General features: G+C 39.8%; 1 protein-coding gene across 8 annotated transcripts in view; it reads left to right on the top strand.

The window, feature by feature from the left end:
- The window catches only part of LOC140942672 (homeobox protein Meis1-like), a 52,790-nt gene extending 39,695 nt beyond the window's left edge, over window positions 1-13,095 (top strand). For 5 of the 8 annotated variants that reach the window (XM_073391619.1, XM_073391623.1, XM_073391622.1 and 2 more), the window contains 9 exons: window positions 4,581-4,783; window positions 5,108-5,249; window positions 5,449-5,499; window positions 5,761-5,811; window positions 6,194-6,355; window positions 7,366-7,489; window positions 10,581-10,729; window positions 11,435-11,511; window positions 11,760-13,095. In XM_073391619.1, the coding sequence (XP_073247720.1) occupies window positions 4,581-4,783; window positions 5,108-5,249; window positions 5,449-5,499; window positions 5,761-5,811; window positions 6,194-6,355; window positions 7,366-7,489; window positions 10,581-10,729; window positions 11,435-11,511; window positions 11,760-12,372 (1,572 nt within the window). In that variant the 3' untranslated portion in view covers window positions 12,373-13,095. Of the gene's footprint in view, window positions 1-529; window positions 696-2,489; window positions 4,450-4,580; window positions 4,784-5,107; window positions 5,250-5,448; window positions 5,500-5,760; window positions 5,812-6,193; window positions 6,356-7,365; window positions 7,490-10,580; window positions 10,730-11,434; window positions 11,512-11,759 lie in introns of those variants that run through there. The other 3 variants (XM_073391625.1, XM_073391626.1, XM_073391620.1) reach the window with 3 other exon arrangements.
- Window positions 13,096-15,227: the final 2,132 nt, after the last annotated feature.

Below are 15,227 nucleotides of genomic sequence, written 5' to 3'. Positions count from 1 at the left end.
TTGGTTCTGCCATCTAAAGCACATCTTGTTTACGATCGAATCTTGTTTTTAAAACTCCGCATTCGCTTCTTAGATCCGACGGTTTTGAAACGGAGTAAAGCTATCGTGCAGATATGTTGATACAGCAATCAGCTGAAACGTATTTCACCCACTTCAACGAGATATTCTCCAAAGCATAATCCAAGGGTAGAAAAATAAGTATCCTGGCTTACTTACTGTTGTGAGTTGTTTTTTTTTTTTCTTTTCATTGGTTCCAGTGCCTTCATTTATTCCAGCGGGTTATAATTCCTAGAATATTCACTCCAAAGCGGGCTATGTCCCTCACGTCCCAATTTTAATTTGAAGTGCGTTTGATTGATGCCATGGCTTGTCCCCCTTGCTAACCGCCAAGAGAGTTGTAAAAGGGTTTTAATGGATACGACATAGCTGTCATGCCTTTGTTGTGAAATTGAAGTATGGTTTTTATTTTGAGACAAATCAAGGCTGTTATGTCGTACACTGTCTTCACAGATACCGAACTCGAGATGTGCTGGTAGTTTTAATGGCTATTAAAGGGGCAAAGGTTCTTTAATCCGATAACACAAACAGCCGTGTTTTCCCCCACACGGTGGTAAGGAAAAACCTCGAGCAAAAGAAACAAACAGCAACATGACAGTCATGACACTTAGCTATTGCCTTTAATGACAGCTTTTATTGTGAGTATTGGAGAGCCATCGTAATTTCATGCATGATGTACAGAGTTTAAACAGTCTTTTCAAAGGCATTCGACTGTGGATTTCTTGCTGTCGCCAATCTTTCCCGCTTTTTGTGTTTGGTGCAGAGCTTTATATTAGGCATAAAGGAAACAGAAATTGATGTTGCGATAATACACGATGGAAATCTTTATCATGGCTGCTTTCTTTTGCGCACCTCCAAAATTGCGAAGTGTACATTTACACGAGACGAGTTTTTTTTTCAGTTTTTGCCTCGACATTTGTCTTACAATTTTCGCTTGATTTATCCCACCTTCAAGCTCTCGAACGATGCTCAAGACATATCTAACATTCTTTTCCAACACACAGAACGCCGGGAAATCGAGCTGGCAAATTTGAGGATATCGAGAATATCATCCTTTCTCTGATGGGCCACAGCGACGCCTGCCGAGGAAACACTTTGACTGGCGCTCTACTTTATTTCCTTATAATTTTAAGGTCTTTCGAGAGACCAAGTGAAACTCTTAAAAAGTTTCACCGAATCTTGAGAATTGTACGGAAATCAATTTTATCCGCCATAAAGATTTGCCAGCTGCTTACTGTTGTCCCAAATTCTAGTACATGTAGATCTACTATACGAGAAAGTCGCTTTTTGTTGCTTCAGGAACTTAAGTCTTTAAAAAAGCTAAAACCTATTCCAGGGAATCGATTTTTATTGTGTAAAAATATTTTAACCCATTTTTTTTTAATGATAAAAATGCCTGGACGTTTTTGAGTAAGCGACATTTTTTTGCACGGGAACTCTAGATCAAGAAGGTATTTCAAGGCAACTGTAGCCTCAACAATAATAAGTGTTCCATTTTTAGGGCTGATATTGTGCATGTTTCGCTATGCTTTAGCCATGCGTGACCAGACGACGTCTTATAAAATCAGCAAGCAAGCAGATCATATCAGATGTGTTATTACAACGTGTCAAAACTCGCGCAGTTTTCAAGCTTGGCTTGTCACATACATCACGGTTTTATTAGTCAAGCAGTTATCGCACTGTCCAATGCTTTCATTTGTTGTCTTTCAAGTTTTAAAACGAAAACTTAAACATGTCCAACCAAACACAACAGAAAACAAGCTCTTAAGATTCTGATCAGTGAAAGCTATCGCGCTTGATAACATCCTAGCAAAGATAAGTTATTATGACGGCATCTTTTTTCTAGAATGGAATGCGATTTGCGGTTTTGATTCTGTTGTCTCAAACATGCCTCTGTAAAACTTCAAGCCACCCAAGTTAAATTATTTACGTTCCTTGCTTGTCGGCAAACTTGGTTCTTTGACCTCAATATTTGTGCCGTTTTTCTTTGCAAACTACTGAGACCTTAATGCTTTTAAAATTATTTTCATGTGGTTAATGATCGCGTCGTGGCCTGTGAGATAACTACGAGGATCTAATTAGCAGATGTCAGCTTCTTTTATGAAGGTTTTCGCCAGAATGTCACTTTCATGACTGAATGCTGAAATGTTCGATATCCCAAGTGACAAACGTTTCAGTTTAGTTGCAGTGCTTAATCGTTCAGCTCAGACTTAATTTTCTCACCGCATAAGAAACAAACGTCGGTGAAAGCATAAAAGCGAAAGCTGATTATATTACACTTGCGTTCTGTTTATCGTAAAACTGAAACCCGAGGTTTTACGTCAAACAAACCAAGTTTTAGCACATAGCGTTGGCAGTCTGTTTTGAAATTGCGCAAGGTTTATCTTGTTGTTAGAGATTTGAAAGTAGAGAAAACTCACAACGTATGCGATTAATTTGATAATGATAAAAATTATGCGTACAAATTTGTCATAACTCCTTCTTTTAATACTAATGTGCGAACCATCTGGACATGATTCCCACTATGTTGTAAGGTATTTTATGTTGTTCTGTTATTTCCGACCACAAGTCTTTCAAGGAACGCGTAACACACCCTCTAGGGACTTTAGAAAATACTTTTGCGAAAAGCATAATTTACAAGTTTTAATTCACAGCTATTCAGGAAAATTTCCTCTTCACATGGAGGGAGCAGTGTCCGATTTCAGTTGCTAATAATACACTTCAGAACTGGGTTCACCTTTACCCATCTACGCCGGCCGCATCACGTATTTAATTTGAATGACTAAATCAGAGATTTCGAAGATTAAGCTCTAACAGAACGTTTCGTGGGGGACACTTGCCGTAGTTGTAAACGAGCTTTTCAAGAGTCCTGATGATAATAGCTTGCAAAACAACATGCGGACGTTTGTGGGACAGGCGCGTAAACATTGCCTGGCATGTAAACAGCTTCTGTCAGTAAACACACGAACACTATCGCCAGGACTTGCACTATTGCTCGAGAAGACAGCTTTTGAAATGCGCGCAACTTCTGCTCACTTTAATGACAATAGACTTCACAGCAAGCTCTGACAAGCACACAGTATCTTATGCGGTTTCAAGCATGTTCGTTAGAATGTGTTGTTTTCACCTAAATGTCGTAGTTCTCCGCCCTTCTGACAGCTTTTGACAAAAGGCGTCACGTTTCTTCGTTATCAAACAGACAAGGAAATTGATAGTGAAATACAATCCGTCAAAATTACTTTCAATTTACGCCAAATTTAATAACGGCGACAAAAGTCAGAAGAATTGTAAAAGTGCGTGTTTCTTTTAACACAAAACAACATAACACAAACTAGGCGGCCCAGCGATAGTTTTGTCTTTGTTTCAGCTGTATTTGAGCTTTTAACGTGTTTATTAAAGTTCATTTTGTGTTATTTTGGAAAAGCTTTTTTCCAGCCCTTTCACAGTCATGAAAGCCAATTAATAGCAGGTGTTGGAAAGATGTCAATCAAATTCAACAATGGGTTGTTTTACATACTTTCCAAAGCATCAAGACATTTGTTAATTGTTTTGTGTTCTAATTAAATGGTGGTGTGAAATATGAAACATGCAAGCACAAAAACCATGCCCATGTCATGCCTCGAACGCGTTTCTAATGGACTGCCATTGATTTAGGGCTTTTGTAACACGCTCTGAATTACACTTGATTACTTTGCTGTAGGCCACTGAAATGAACGACACGCCCCAGGTCCTGCGTAAAGAACCACGATGGCTTAGACAATAGAGATTGAAATGTTTAGACATATTATTTGGCTTGGCGGATGAGCTGTTTCCTGATTGGTTCGTCAACCTAATTGGTTCCACTGAGTATTATTGAAAAGTGGCTGGTTTTATGAAAATACCCAGGAGAATTGACTAATGGCTTTGCCTCTGCTTCAAAGTACTTTACGTTGTTCTATTTTAAGGGAAAAAGCTTATTAGCCTTTGAGATACTCTTTCAAATATAATGCTACCCTAAGTCCTTCCTGAATAAATTTTCACGCCTGAAAATTGGCTTCCGAGAGAAATTGTCGACGAAATTTCCTGTGAGATTCCTGATCAAGTTGCGAATTCTCTGTTGGTCATTACATGACAAGGGCCTATGGAGATTCTGAAAAGTGATTGACAGTTCTGTATCCAAAAGCCACGAGACAGGCTTGACAATTCGTTACTGGTTGTGTTGACGGCCGTACACATCTTTTCCTTACATTGAGTTGACGGGTTGTAAGTTTAGAAAGCTATCCAACTGTGTTAGCCCTAAACTGATTGTCAGCCTTCAGAATTAAACATTTGCAGCAATTTTACGATAACAATCCTCCACCGAGCGGCTTGTCACCCTGGAGCGGTGGGAATACGCAGCGTATGGCTGAACGGGTCAGTAAGCGAGTGTTCCGTTTGCCAGTGATGCCGGCCTTTGCAGTATGTGCGCCTCATTTTCTGCCCGATGAGCGGTGCCATTGCAAGAGGCGCATTGCAACAGCTGACAAAATCGTTTAATTTTGCAGCCCTATGATGAAGTGGGCCCTTACGCGATGGACGTTGCCACTTCCATGTACGATCACAATCGGTCTGGGGCTCCGATGCAGCATATGAACCGCACGAGTGCGACGTCGTACCATCACCAGCCTGCTGCTGCAGGAGGAGGAGTTTCGAATACGATGAGCGCCGTTTCTGATATTCATAAGAGAGATAAGGAATTGATATACGGGTACGTACGTTACTTGCCATCAACTGAGTCCCAGCTCGTATATTTGATTTGCATGTCATGCTAAATGTATCAGTCACTGACCGATCGACTGATCTATCTGTGAATCTCAGTGATCACACTCCCAGGCTGTCAAACGTCGCATAGCTTGAGTTACATTTGCTGCTTGCAAGCAAGCACGTCTTTACAGCTTCAAAATTCTTGCAGCTTGTCAGTTAGTTGGCCCTACAGGATCGGGATCACTTCCATTTTCACTGCATTTCGTTAAATAAACGCTTATTAACTGAACTCTATTCATTAACATGATTGCGTTAATTCTACTGTCAGGCACTCGCTGTTCCCCCTCCTCGCGCTCATCTTCGAGAAATGTGAACTGGCGACGTGCACTCCTCGCGAACCAGGAGCTGTCGGTGGAGATGTATGTTCGTCCGCTTCATTCAACGAGGATATCCAGGTCTTTTCGAAGCAGGTATGTTCACACTTTATTGTTCAGTGCTTATGTTTTCCCCAGGCCGTCAGGGGACGGGCAACCGGTGATCTCTTAGTCTGACGTGATCTTTGAAAATCGTCCCTTGAAGTGCTACAGTTTATATTTTCCGAGTCATACACCGGGAGTGATCAAATGCGCTAAATCTCGTAATGATTTCCGTTTGTTTGTGTGTTTTTAGTTCAGAAGCGACAAGACGATTTTCTCGTCCAACCACGAAGTTGATAGCTTGGTAAGTGATGTTTTCTTTTACTCGAACCGTAAGCTATCATTTCAAAGGTGGACGTGTTAAAATATTAATATAAACCCGGTTGATTGAATTTAAATAACATAAAATGTTGCCACATGCTTCGCCGCCTTTATACGTTGATTTATACACTCACAGCAGTCCGCCAGCGCTTTGTATAGCTTTGGTGTTACGAGTCATAGCATGAAGGAATCTTTCTTTACTTTCCCTGATTTTTGGCGATTTTTTTATTTCTCTCTAATATAGATGATTCAGTCGATCCAAGTCTTGAGATTTCACCTACTGGAACTAGAAAAGGTATGAAGAATATTTATTCTGTGATGTTTCGAGTGTCAATTTCTCGTCAGCCATGAACAGTCATCAGACATTGACCCATTGAACAAAGGTAACTCTGCAGGACACGAAACAACGATTTCTGTAAAAACCGGGATGCTCTTAGTACTGTGTATACAGGCAAAAACCTTCAGACAATTTTCAGACGAGAATTTGCATAATGCATACATTACGCTCATCTTTAGTTAGAAATTTAATCTCGCGCTGTTATTTGCTTTTATCCGAAAGATTTCAAAGGTATTTCTTGGAGTAAACGCTAACAGTTAGCCAAGTTTCAAATGGCTATTGTAGTTGTAAAATAACAAAACCTCAATTAGCCGCAACGCCTCTTGTTTTCTTCCTCAAGGTGCACGAACTGTGTGACAACTTCTGTAAACGCTACATTTCCTGCCTGAAGGGTAAAATGCCCATTGACCTTGTAATGGACGAGAAAGAAAACATGGGCAAGAGCAGAAGCGACAGCGATACTCTGGACATCGATTCACCGCCAGAAAGCGGCCTGCCACAGGTACAGTAACCTGAAGTGTCATAATCTTTTGCCACGGAGATCACTTTCCGAGCTGGGCACTCGCTTGGTGGCTTTCTTCTGGTGGGCCAAAGACGCACGGTCTTAGCCTTTTGGAGGTGTAAATTTCTTTCACAACATCACATTATCATCTAAGTGGATGAATGGCTATTAGTCTCGAGAATGATACCGCACTGCGACCGTTAAGTCCTCGCAATCCCGCGATAGAATTAAGTATAGCCTGCAGCGCGGCTCAAAGTAACTTTTTTATCGCTCAGGTCGCGCGCCTAACCTGATTGACGAACACTGAGTCGGGAGTATTTACGTTACGCCCCGCGGCGATGTTTTCCAAACTTTCTTTGTCCTATGAATTGAATGGGAAAGCAAAAATAAAGTGTGTGTGTGTGTGTGGTTACTGTATTAACGACGGTCGTCCAACAACCAGCCGTCACGAAAAGTCACCAGAAGTCATATATTCGAGCACCAATTGGACACTTTTGATGGCGTTGTGCTTTGTCAAGTCGTTAAAAGTTTTTATGGCGCACAGACAGCAGGTTTGCCGGCTTGACGTGTTGAAAAAAGTTCTACCGTGGCCCAAACACGAGCATTTATCTAAAGATCAAATTCACACCTCTGGGTTTTGAAACTGACACAAACAACACTAACAAGTGAATGGGTTGAATGGTTACCTGTTTTCACCTAAGACAGGTAGAACAAGCGGGCTCTCAGACGCCTCGCGGGATAAAAGGCTCAGCGAATTGCCCCGATTAGAGTTTGTAGAGTTATTATCGCGGCGGGAAAAAATGTAATTGTAAGTGGGAATTTTGTCAATTACTCCTTCATAATCACTGCTGAAAAAAAAATAACGACACATGTTAAAACTTTTTACACCTCCCGCTTTAACTTTCGTCTTTATTTTATGGAAACAATCGATTGCTTTTCTTCGGTTCTGTGCGGTAACACGAGTGCAAGACACGCGATAAATAATATTTCCTTTGTTTTGCCTCTTCTAGCCACCAAATCCTCAGAACTGGCAGCCTGGGCAAGGAGATGAAGCGACAGGCTCTGGGTCGAACTCTCAGTCGTCGTCTCGGCCGCCATCGAACTCGGGGGTTGATGGACCCACGACTCCGGAAGGTAAGGAAATGGTAAAAGCTTTTATTAAAAGCGACATTTCTATCACTTCTTTATTAAATTGTTTCCGTATTCGATGTCTTTTTAATAATGTCTTCAATAATATATCACTAAAAGAAGAACTTATCAGGGGGGACTGTTTTATCGTGCCTTTATTATGCTAAATGAGTGGCTCTTTGCTATTGTTGTAATCCACGTTGGCAATTATGTAAAGAGTGGGATTGAACAGAGAAGTTATTGGTTCAGCCCTACGTCTATTCTTGTGGCCTTTTATTGAGTTGAAAGCTTTATGTCTCTGTTGACACAGCTGCATAAAGGCTTTCTTTCTGTTGGTAATTAAAAAGAATATCACTTTACGCGTTTTACGGGAATAAGGCATATGCAAATTTTGGTTGCTTTCCATCATTTGCATACGCTTCCAGTCATTATCTGTCCTTTGCTAGCAGAAGCAAGACAATCTAAGCACAGGAAGTTTCCAGTCTGTTTCGTGATTCTCTTATCCCTGTAAATAGTAAACAGACTGGCTGCGATAAATGAAACTTCAAATTGAACCCTAAAAAGTCCATAGAAGTCTTATCGCGTGTTTTTTACTTAGTGAACGCCTTCCTTTGATTGCGAGGTGACAAGAATATTTTCTAATACAAACACGACTAATTGTCAAAGAAAAGTTACAATTAGGGCCAAGCGGACGAAATAAAAAAGATTTTTCGCAAAGCTTGCTCGCTTTGTATGTACAAACAAAAGGAAAAAAATCGTTTGACGAAATTATTTTGACAATGGAAAGACGATAAAATTAACAGCTAGTAACAGATGTGCCATTTTCGTTTACAAAGTGTCAAACATCAAACCTTTGAAAAGTGAAAACTGAAGAAATCATTTTAATGAAGAAAAGAATATTTATAAAAGTGTCTGATCCTGACAGAGACAAGGGTTTTCTCGAGAACTGAAGATTCCCTTCCAATCAGCAAATTTTCTTCCAGGATTTGAGCCAAATGTTAATTAATCGCAAGGACACATCAGTCATTTGGACACATTTCTGCGATGGCAACTTGTCCTTTGGTGCTCCATGCTTTCGATGTCAAGATTTCATATAGCTCACTTAAGTTGAAAAATGTGTGTGTTTTAAAAATATTGAAGCCGATAATAGCTTGCCTTTCATTTAAGTGCATGTGTACCATCCTTTTCTGTCATTGTCTTACTGCTTGACAGTATTTCTTGATTCTTTGATAAATCTGACAAGATAGCCTCTTGCAATTTCCTCCAGTAATTTCCTGAAGTAGTGTCAACCAATAATTCATTATGCTTTTGTCGTCACTTATATCTACAATCTCCGGGGTTTAGTTTCGGGATTCGAGAAGTGAAAAACAAAGACGAAGAAGCTCTGTCAAATTAGTGCGCGACTGTTCTTGTGGAGCCCCCTCTCACAGCTACAATCGTTTGCTATTCAAAGCCTTCGAGCTGTCAAGTGCTTTTGGAATTTGTTCTCTCTATGCCCTCTCGAGAATGCCCCATGGAAAGCAGTTTCAAGAGCTTTATTGCTGTCACGAACGAATAACAGGTGAAATGGGGGCAAAATGAATTAGTATGACTTAAGGGCTGTTGTAAGTATTTAAGTGAACCTGATGGGTTTTGTCAGCCTCGAAGTGCTCGTAGTGTCAAATTTCAAGCACCTATCTTTCATAAATTCTTCTCATGGTGGCGAAATTCTAGTCTTCAACTGGGCATTGCTTGGGCAAATTAATTAATCTCAAATAACTCGAATTTTAGAGTTGGGCGGCCATTCATTGTCTTATCGACTTGTTGAAGGTAGTTTAAATCGTGCTCAAGTTTCTCATCCAGGTTTTTTTTCCCTTAACAGATAGGAAACAAAGCCATAAAACGCGCTGATAGCGTTCGATTAATTTAATTGCTTCTTGTCAAAAGATTGAAAGGAAAAATTCCCCAAAAAAGTATTGGTTAGGAGTGAAAAAACATCCAATTTGACACCGCTTATGAAATCTCATCGACGAAGTCGAGTTGTCCAATTGAAAAGTGGTAGTGAAAGAGATCTTTTAATCCGTAATTGACATGCGAAAAATATTTTCACTCGAGTGACAATGGCGTGCGTGAAAGCTAAGAAGGATTTATTATTACTGCCAATAATCCTACGGTCTTACGCGCCAAACTCATTGCTTCGCAATGTGTTTCTTCCTTGCTCTAGACGCGACTCCAGGCTATTTTTTGTCTGCCTTTATTCTGTTCGAAACCAGATGTTTGCTTGTGTATCGCCTCATTTTCATAACGACATTTCGAGAGAAAAGACGTTTTCTTTTTGATTTGGGGTATTTAGCATTCTTTCGTAATGTTTACTTAATCCAAGACACTGTGCTAACATTTTCCTCCTTTTTCCACCCACTGTTTGCTTTGTCGCCTCTAAGGGGCATAATGTGGCATGCAATCTTACGAGAAAAGCGCTAGGGGCCAAGCGGTGCGGACACTCGTGTCCAGCGGGGTGGGGCCTTTCACGAGAAAGGGATAATATTTTTGTCCACCTCAACCGGCAAAATAAAAGCCGTTCCGCCTCCTCCATTGTTTCACAAAAAGTTTAGGTCAACAGGCCATACGACAACGCTCTTATCGATATTATCAATTCGATGGGAACTTGGAGTGGTTTCACTAATATGTATTTCGAGGAAATGGGTTGTCTTCTCTTGAATGACACCAATAACACTATTGCGAAAAGCTCTGGGAACGTGTCAAGTAGGTCTTTGTAATTTTTTGACAGGAATCTAGAGTAGCAGGTGTTGCCTTAAGCTTCTTCTCCTTGGCAGAAGTTTGAGAGTGTTAACCATCAAACCTTCACAAGAAAATTAGGCTGTCACAAGAAGCTTAATCCTCCCTGTATGCAAACCTGCCTGTCCACGCTATTACAACCTTTTAAGTGTATGAGGGGATAAAAATTGCAAATGTGATCGCCTTAACAACGTGTCGTATTCATTACCGTCTGATTCAATATTCTCTCAGTTCCTGCGACGTGTAATAGAATAAGTTCTTGAAGTGGCCCTCGGTAACGACAGTACTTTCTCAGACAACATGGCGTGCCTCTTTATTTCAGACCCTTCGCTAAACACGTCTGTTGGTTCTGAAGACGGCACGGGCGACAACACGGATGATGAACAGTCAAAGAAAAGCCAGAAGAAAAGAGGAATCTTTCCTAAAGCGGCTACAAATATAATGAAGGCCTGGTTGTTTCAGCATTTGACGGTAAGCAATACCCTGTCCACCAACACCTTACAGGTGTCTGTTTAGTTTCGATAGATTTCACTCAATCGTACAAGTTTTGGACGATAGAACAGCATCACCCCAATTCCATAATTTCACAGCATTTGGTACGAGTAGAAGGTCTTTTAGGTTCGGGAAAGGAGCAGAGCTTAGCTAGCTGGTTGGAAAACGGAACGAAAGGCGCATCGTCATCACCATAAAAAACTTGATTTCTTCTGTACCTTAAGAAAATCTTTAAATACAAGCAAACGACTGTCAAATCCCATTTCTAACTCAAGAGACAATTGAACCCTGATAGGAGATTGTTGAACTTTTCTTTAAGCACTCTTTAATTCGTCAAAGCAGAACAGGGCAAGAGTAGCTGGTGGAGGCATTGATGTTCAAAGCACCAGTTTTCACTTCCTTGTTTCCCGAAACCTGCTTCACGCAGCGTTGCTACTCAAGAGCGTTCGAAGTTCGTTCAAGAATAAATGTAGTTTACGTTTCCGTAGGTTTATTCATTTTATCGCCCTGATCTTAGAAATTAGACAAAACAAAACACCCAATTCGGCTCTGTGTTTTGTTAATTGTTACTGTTACACGACCATTTTCTTTGTCGTCACGGCTTTTAAGCTTAATTGTTCTGTACCACAATGGTCTTTTCATTACGCGGTGAACTGAAGTAGCTTTTAATAACTTTCCTACTAGCACCCGTACCCTTCCGAGGAACAGAAGCGTTCTTTGGCGCAAGAAACGGGACTTACTATCCTTCAAGTTAATAACTGGTGAGTGAATGTTGCATCTTAATTGCTTGGCTTAGAAAGGAACAAAGCGATACGTATTTTCAAACACTTTTTTGTCGGAAAGAAAATAATGTGTGTAATAACAGCAGCTTTGAAATTGCATTGGCAGCTTTTAGCTAATGGTTAACATTATCTACTTAATTTTATGGAAAAAAAATTTTCCGTGAATTTCTTAATATTTTCATGATGTGCAAAAATAGAATGTCAAAACTATTGCATTTATTTGGCAGGTTCATCAACGCTAGACGGCGTATTGTCCAACCAATGATAGATGCCTCGAACAGAGCAGGAAAATCACCGGTTGTCACGGTATTTAAGTCACGAAGAAGGAAAAACTCGCTTGGACAAGGACTTCCATCTCCAGGACCGAGATTCGGCCCTCCAGGAGCACCACCTGGTTATTACCCCGACCAGCACCCGCCCCCACATCCGAATTACCACATGGATGGTGGAGTTCCTCAACCGCCACATTTTGGACCGCGAGGGTACATCCAAACAGGTGATCCTTCAGTCAGTGGAGTAGGCACAATCCCTCCTATGTCAGCTATGTCAGCAGGACCACATTCAATGCACGCTCAAATGCCTCCTCACGCTTACAGATCGCCTATGCCTCCAACCTCGGTTCACCAAGGCCAGCCTATGTACATCCCTGGGCACCCACATGCAATGATGATGCCCCCACCGGGGCACCCGCACGCACATCCCCATCATCCTGGTCACCCGGCACATCCAGGACATCCCGGCGCACAGCTCATACCTTCTACACAAACTTCACCCACTTTAATTTCATCGGAAAATGTGTTGACAATGACACAACCAGTTATGGACATGCATTCGAGTTAAAGTTAAACGAAATATGAACAATGTTGACTGATCTAGCAATTGCTTGTTTGTTTCGCTTTGGCGTTCAGCCATATCGATTAGTGAAGTATTTTTAGACATTCAAAAGATCTTCCCCCAAAAATAGAGAATTATTGATTTTATCGCCAGAGTTTGTAAAACTTTCGGTTAATGAAGATTTTATAGGAAAAAGTTGGTGTTATTATGGATTCCAATTACCCCTTTTAGCCCTAATGATAACAAGGGGTTACTTTCTCTCTAGGATATAACTCCTTAATCAAGCCTTTTAGGCAATGAGAATATAGGAAGTGATCGACAGAAATAGTCATCAAATTCTCCTTTTTAGTTCCGTATAAAACGTGTGAAAAGTACTGATCATAAATAGGGATTAAAGGGTTAATTGGCATCCGTTCGTGTGATGATTCCATTGCTGCCTTGTACTCTTCCTTTCAAAAAGGAAATTTTAGAGAAAAAATGAACTAAGTTTTTGTATGATTTTAAATAGTCTATTCCAAGAAAGGAGTTAATGTTGATATGATGTACCATATTTGAGTATTAACGACAGTTTCTTAGTATTTTGTTTATATATGTGATGCTATTTTATAAATGCAAATAGATAGACTTTTAAAATTAATCCAGATATATATGACCATGATTGAAGAATTATGTATTTGTGAGAATTGAAAGAAGAGAGAAATATAAAAGCCTACTCGAAGCACGATGAAAGCTTTGTTCTGTTATTGTCTTTGATTATCTTTCACAAACTTTATTCTTGGAAGAAACGCGAAATGAACGAGTCTATAAGATGACGTTTCTGTGACTTAGTCAAATTTTATGTTAACAAAAGTGAAGTAACTTGGGTTTCGGACATGACATACAATGTCTCCAGTATTGGGGAGATTAAAACGGCACTTAAAATGATGCCAGTTGTCCAACATTGCTGTGACATCTCTCATGTTTGCGTGGATGTTAATACGTGAACTCTTTATTTAAATGTTTCAACATTGAGTGGTGTTGTTTGCTTCATTGTGGTTTTAATAATTTTGCAAATAACAGCCCCAGACGGCTTAGTGAACGTTTGTCCCACTGACAAAGCTGAAAACGGTCAGCCACGGCAAAGAAGAACCTTTTTCACTTAAAGACTACAAAATTCCTAAACTAAGACGAAGACCAATCGAAGGCTATTGTGGATCTACGTGTTAAGAAAACTCCAGTTGTTTAGCTTAGCAGGATACTTTTCAATTAAGAATCGCTTTAAAACAGGGATGATCAATTTTAATAATTTGCCTTTGCCAAACTACCCCAACGCAGTAAGGAGTAATCACAACCAGAAAGCTTTAGAAGGTAAACAACTAAAGAAACGCCCCATTGTAAGTTTTAGTATGTTAACACCTCTTTCACATGTTTACATCCATTTCCCTTGTGCGCCCATTTATTTCCTAAAGCGTCCACGTTTCATGACAAAGAAAACACTTCACCTATTTTTTTGTGCCCTATTTTTGGTCAACATTTTGTATAGCATAAGAAACGTTTTTAAACAACACCACAGGAAAGCGCTTCTTTGACATTATCTTTAGAGTGCAATTCATCTATATACACTCAAACGGAATTTTCACCATCAGTAGGGCCGAATTTCTGACAAAAAAAGACCCCTCGGAAGAGACTCGAAATTTTCTGAAATGCTACTCAACAAAGTTCATTGAAACCACGGGCGTGAACTGTTTTCAATCACGATTTATTCTTCTCCATTGAATAGACTTTCCAGGATAAAAGGAGTGTGTATTATTTCAAAGAGAGTGAACCTCTTTTCATATCGTTCATTACACAAGACTTGAGGCAAATTGGAGACTTATTTGTTTCCTTATGGTTCCGGCTAGGAATCAACGACAACTATTTTTCCTGTGTTACGCATAAATGGCATGTGCGGTTGTAAGTTTTGAGTCTGCGGGTAGATAGCATTATTAATATTGTTATTTGCAATCAAAGAATGTATTTTTGTGGGTAAAAACACTACACCCTGAGGTTAACCGCCTGGTTTGTGAAGAGGAATTCAATGGCACCATGACATTTGGGTGGGCCATAGAAATTGTAGGTCATAACAATTTGTTGTTTCGTTTCAGAAAGTGTCATGTTTTAAGAATCACTATCAAATTAAAAACAAAGGTAAAGACACAAAGAAATTATTGCATTGACAAGCTGCCACAACACGATAAGGTTAATAACATTCTTATATTATAGTAAAAATTGCTAATATCGAAACCGAAGAAATTCATTTTGCTGAATATCGATAAAGTATTAGCACCAAACGACAGAAGTGCTCTGATTGACAAGTGCTTTTCTAGTGTTGGTGATAATGGTCACAAGTTGGTTGGCAAATCGTCCACGCGCCATAGTTTTTTGAGTAAAATAAACTGCTGTTTAGCTTCAGAAAAATTGGTTCCAGTGACGGAGTAATCTGCTCAGAAACTAGACTAACATAGTGAGAGAAACTGGGGCCAGGATAGAAAGGCCTCTTCTCAGTTTGGATTAAAGCCTGATTCAACCTTTCAGTTTATTGCTATATATTACAATATCCTTGTTATAGATTTGAATATATTATCGGATAAAATCTTCAATAAATTTGATGGCTTCCAAGAAGCTGTCTTAGGTTAAATGTTTGAAAAGAAAAGTGATTCCGTGTTACTGCTGAGATCTGACACAAAGATGAAATCGAGCGAGGATCGATAAGGATTATTGTACATCTATGAAAAATGTAAATGAAAGATCTTTCTAACTTTCTTGTATCAATATATAAATTAAAATCACACACGGCGCGTCTGAAAGTCGTGATGAGACCACTTTTAATTGACAATATTGAA

The sequence above is a fragment of the Porites lutea genome, chromosome 7 (genome assembly GCF_958299795.1).
Source record: "Porites lutea chromosome 7, jaPorLute2.1, whole genome shotgun sequence".
Taxonomy (NCBI): domain Eukaryota; kingdom Metazoa; phylum Cnidaria; class Anthozoa; order Scleractinia; family Poritidae; genus Porites; species Porites lutea.
This window is presented reverse-complemented; position numbering and strand designations above follow the sequence as displayed.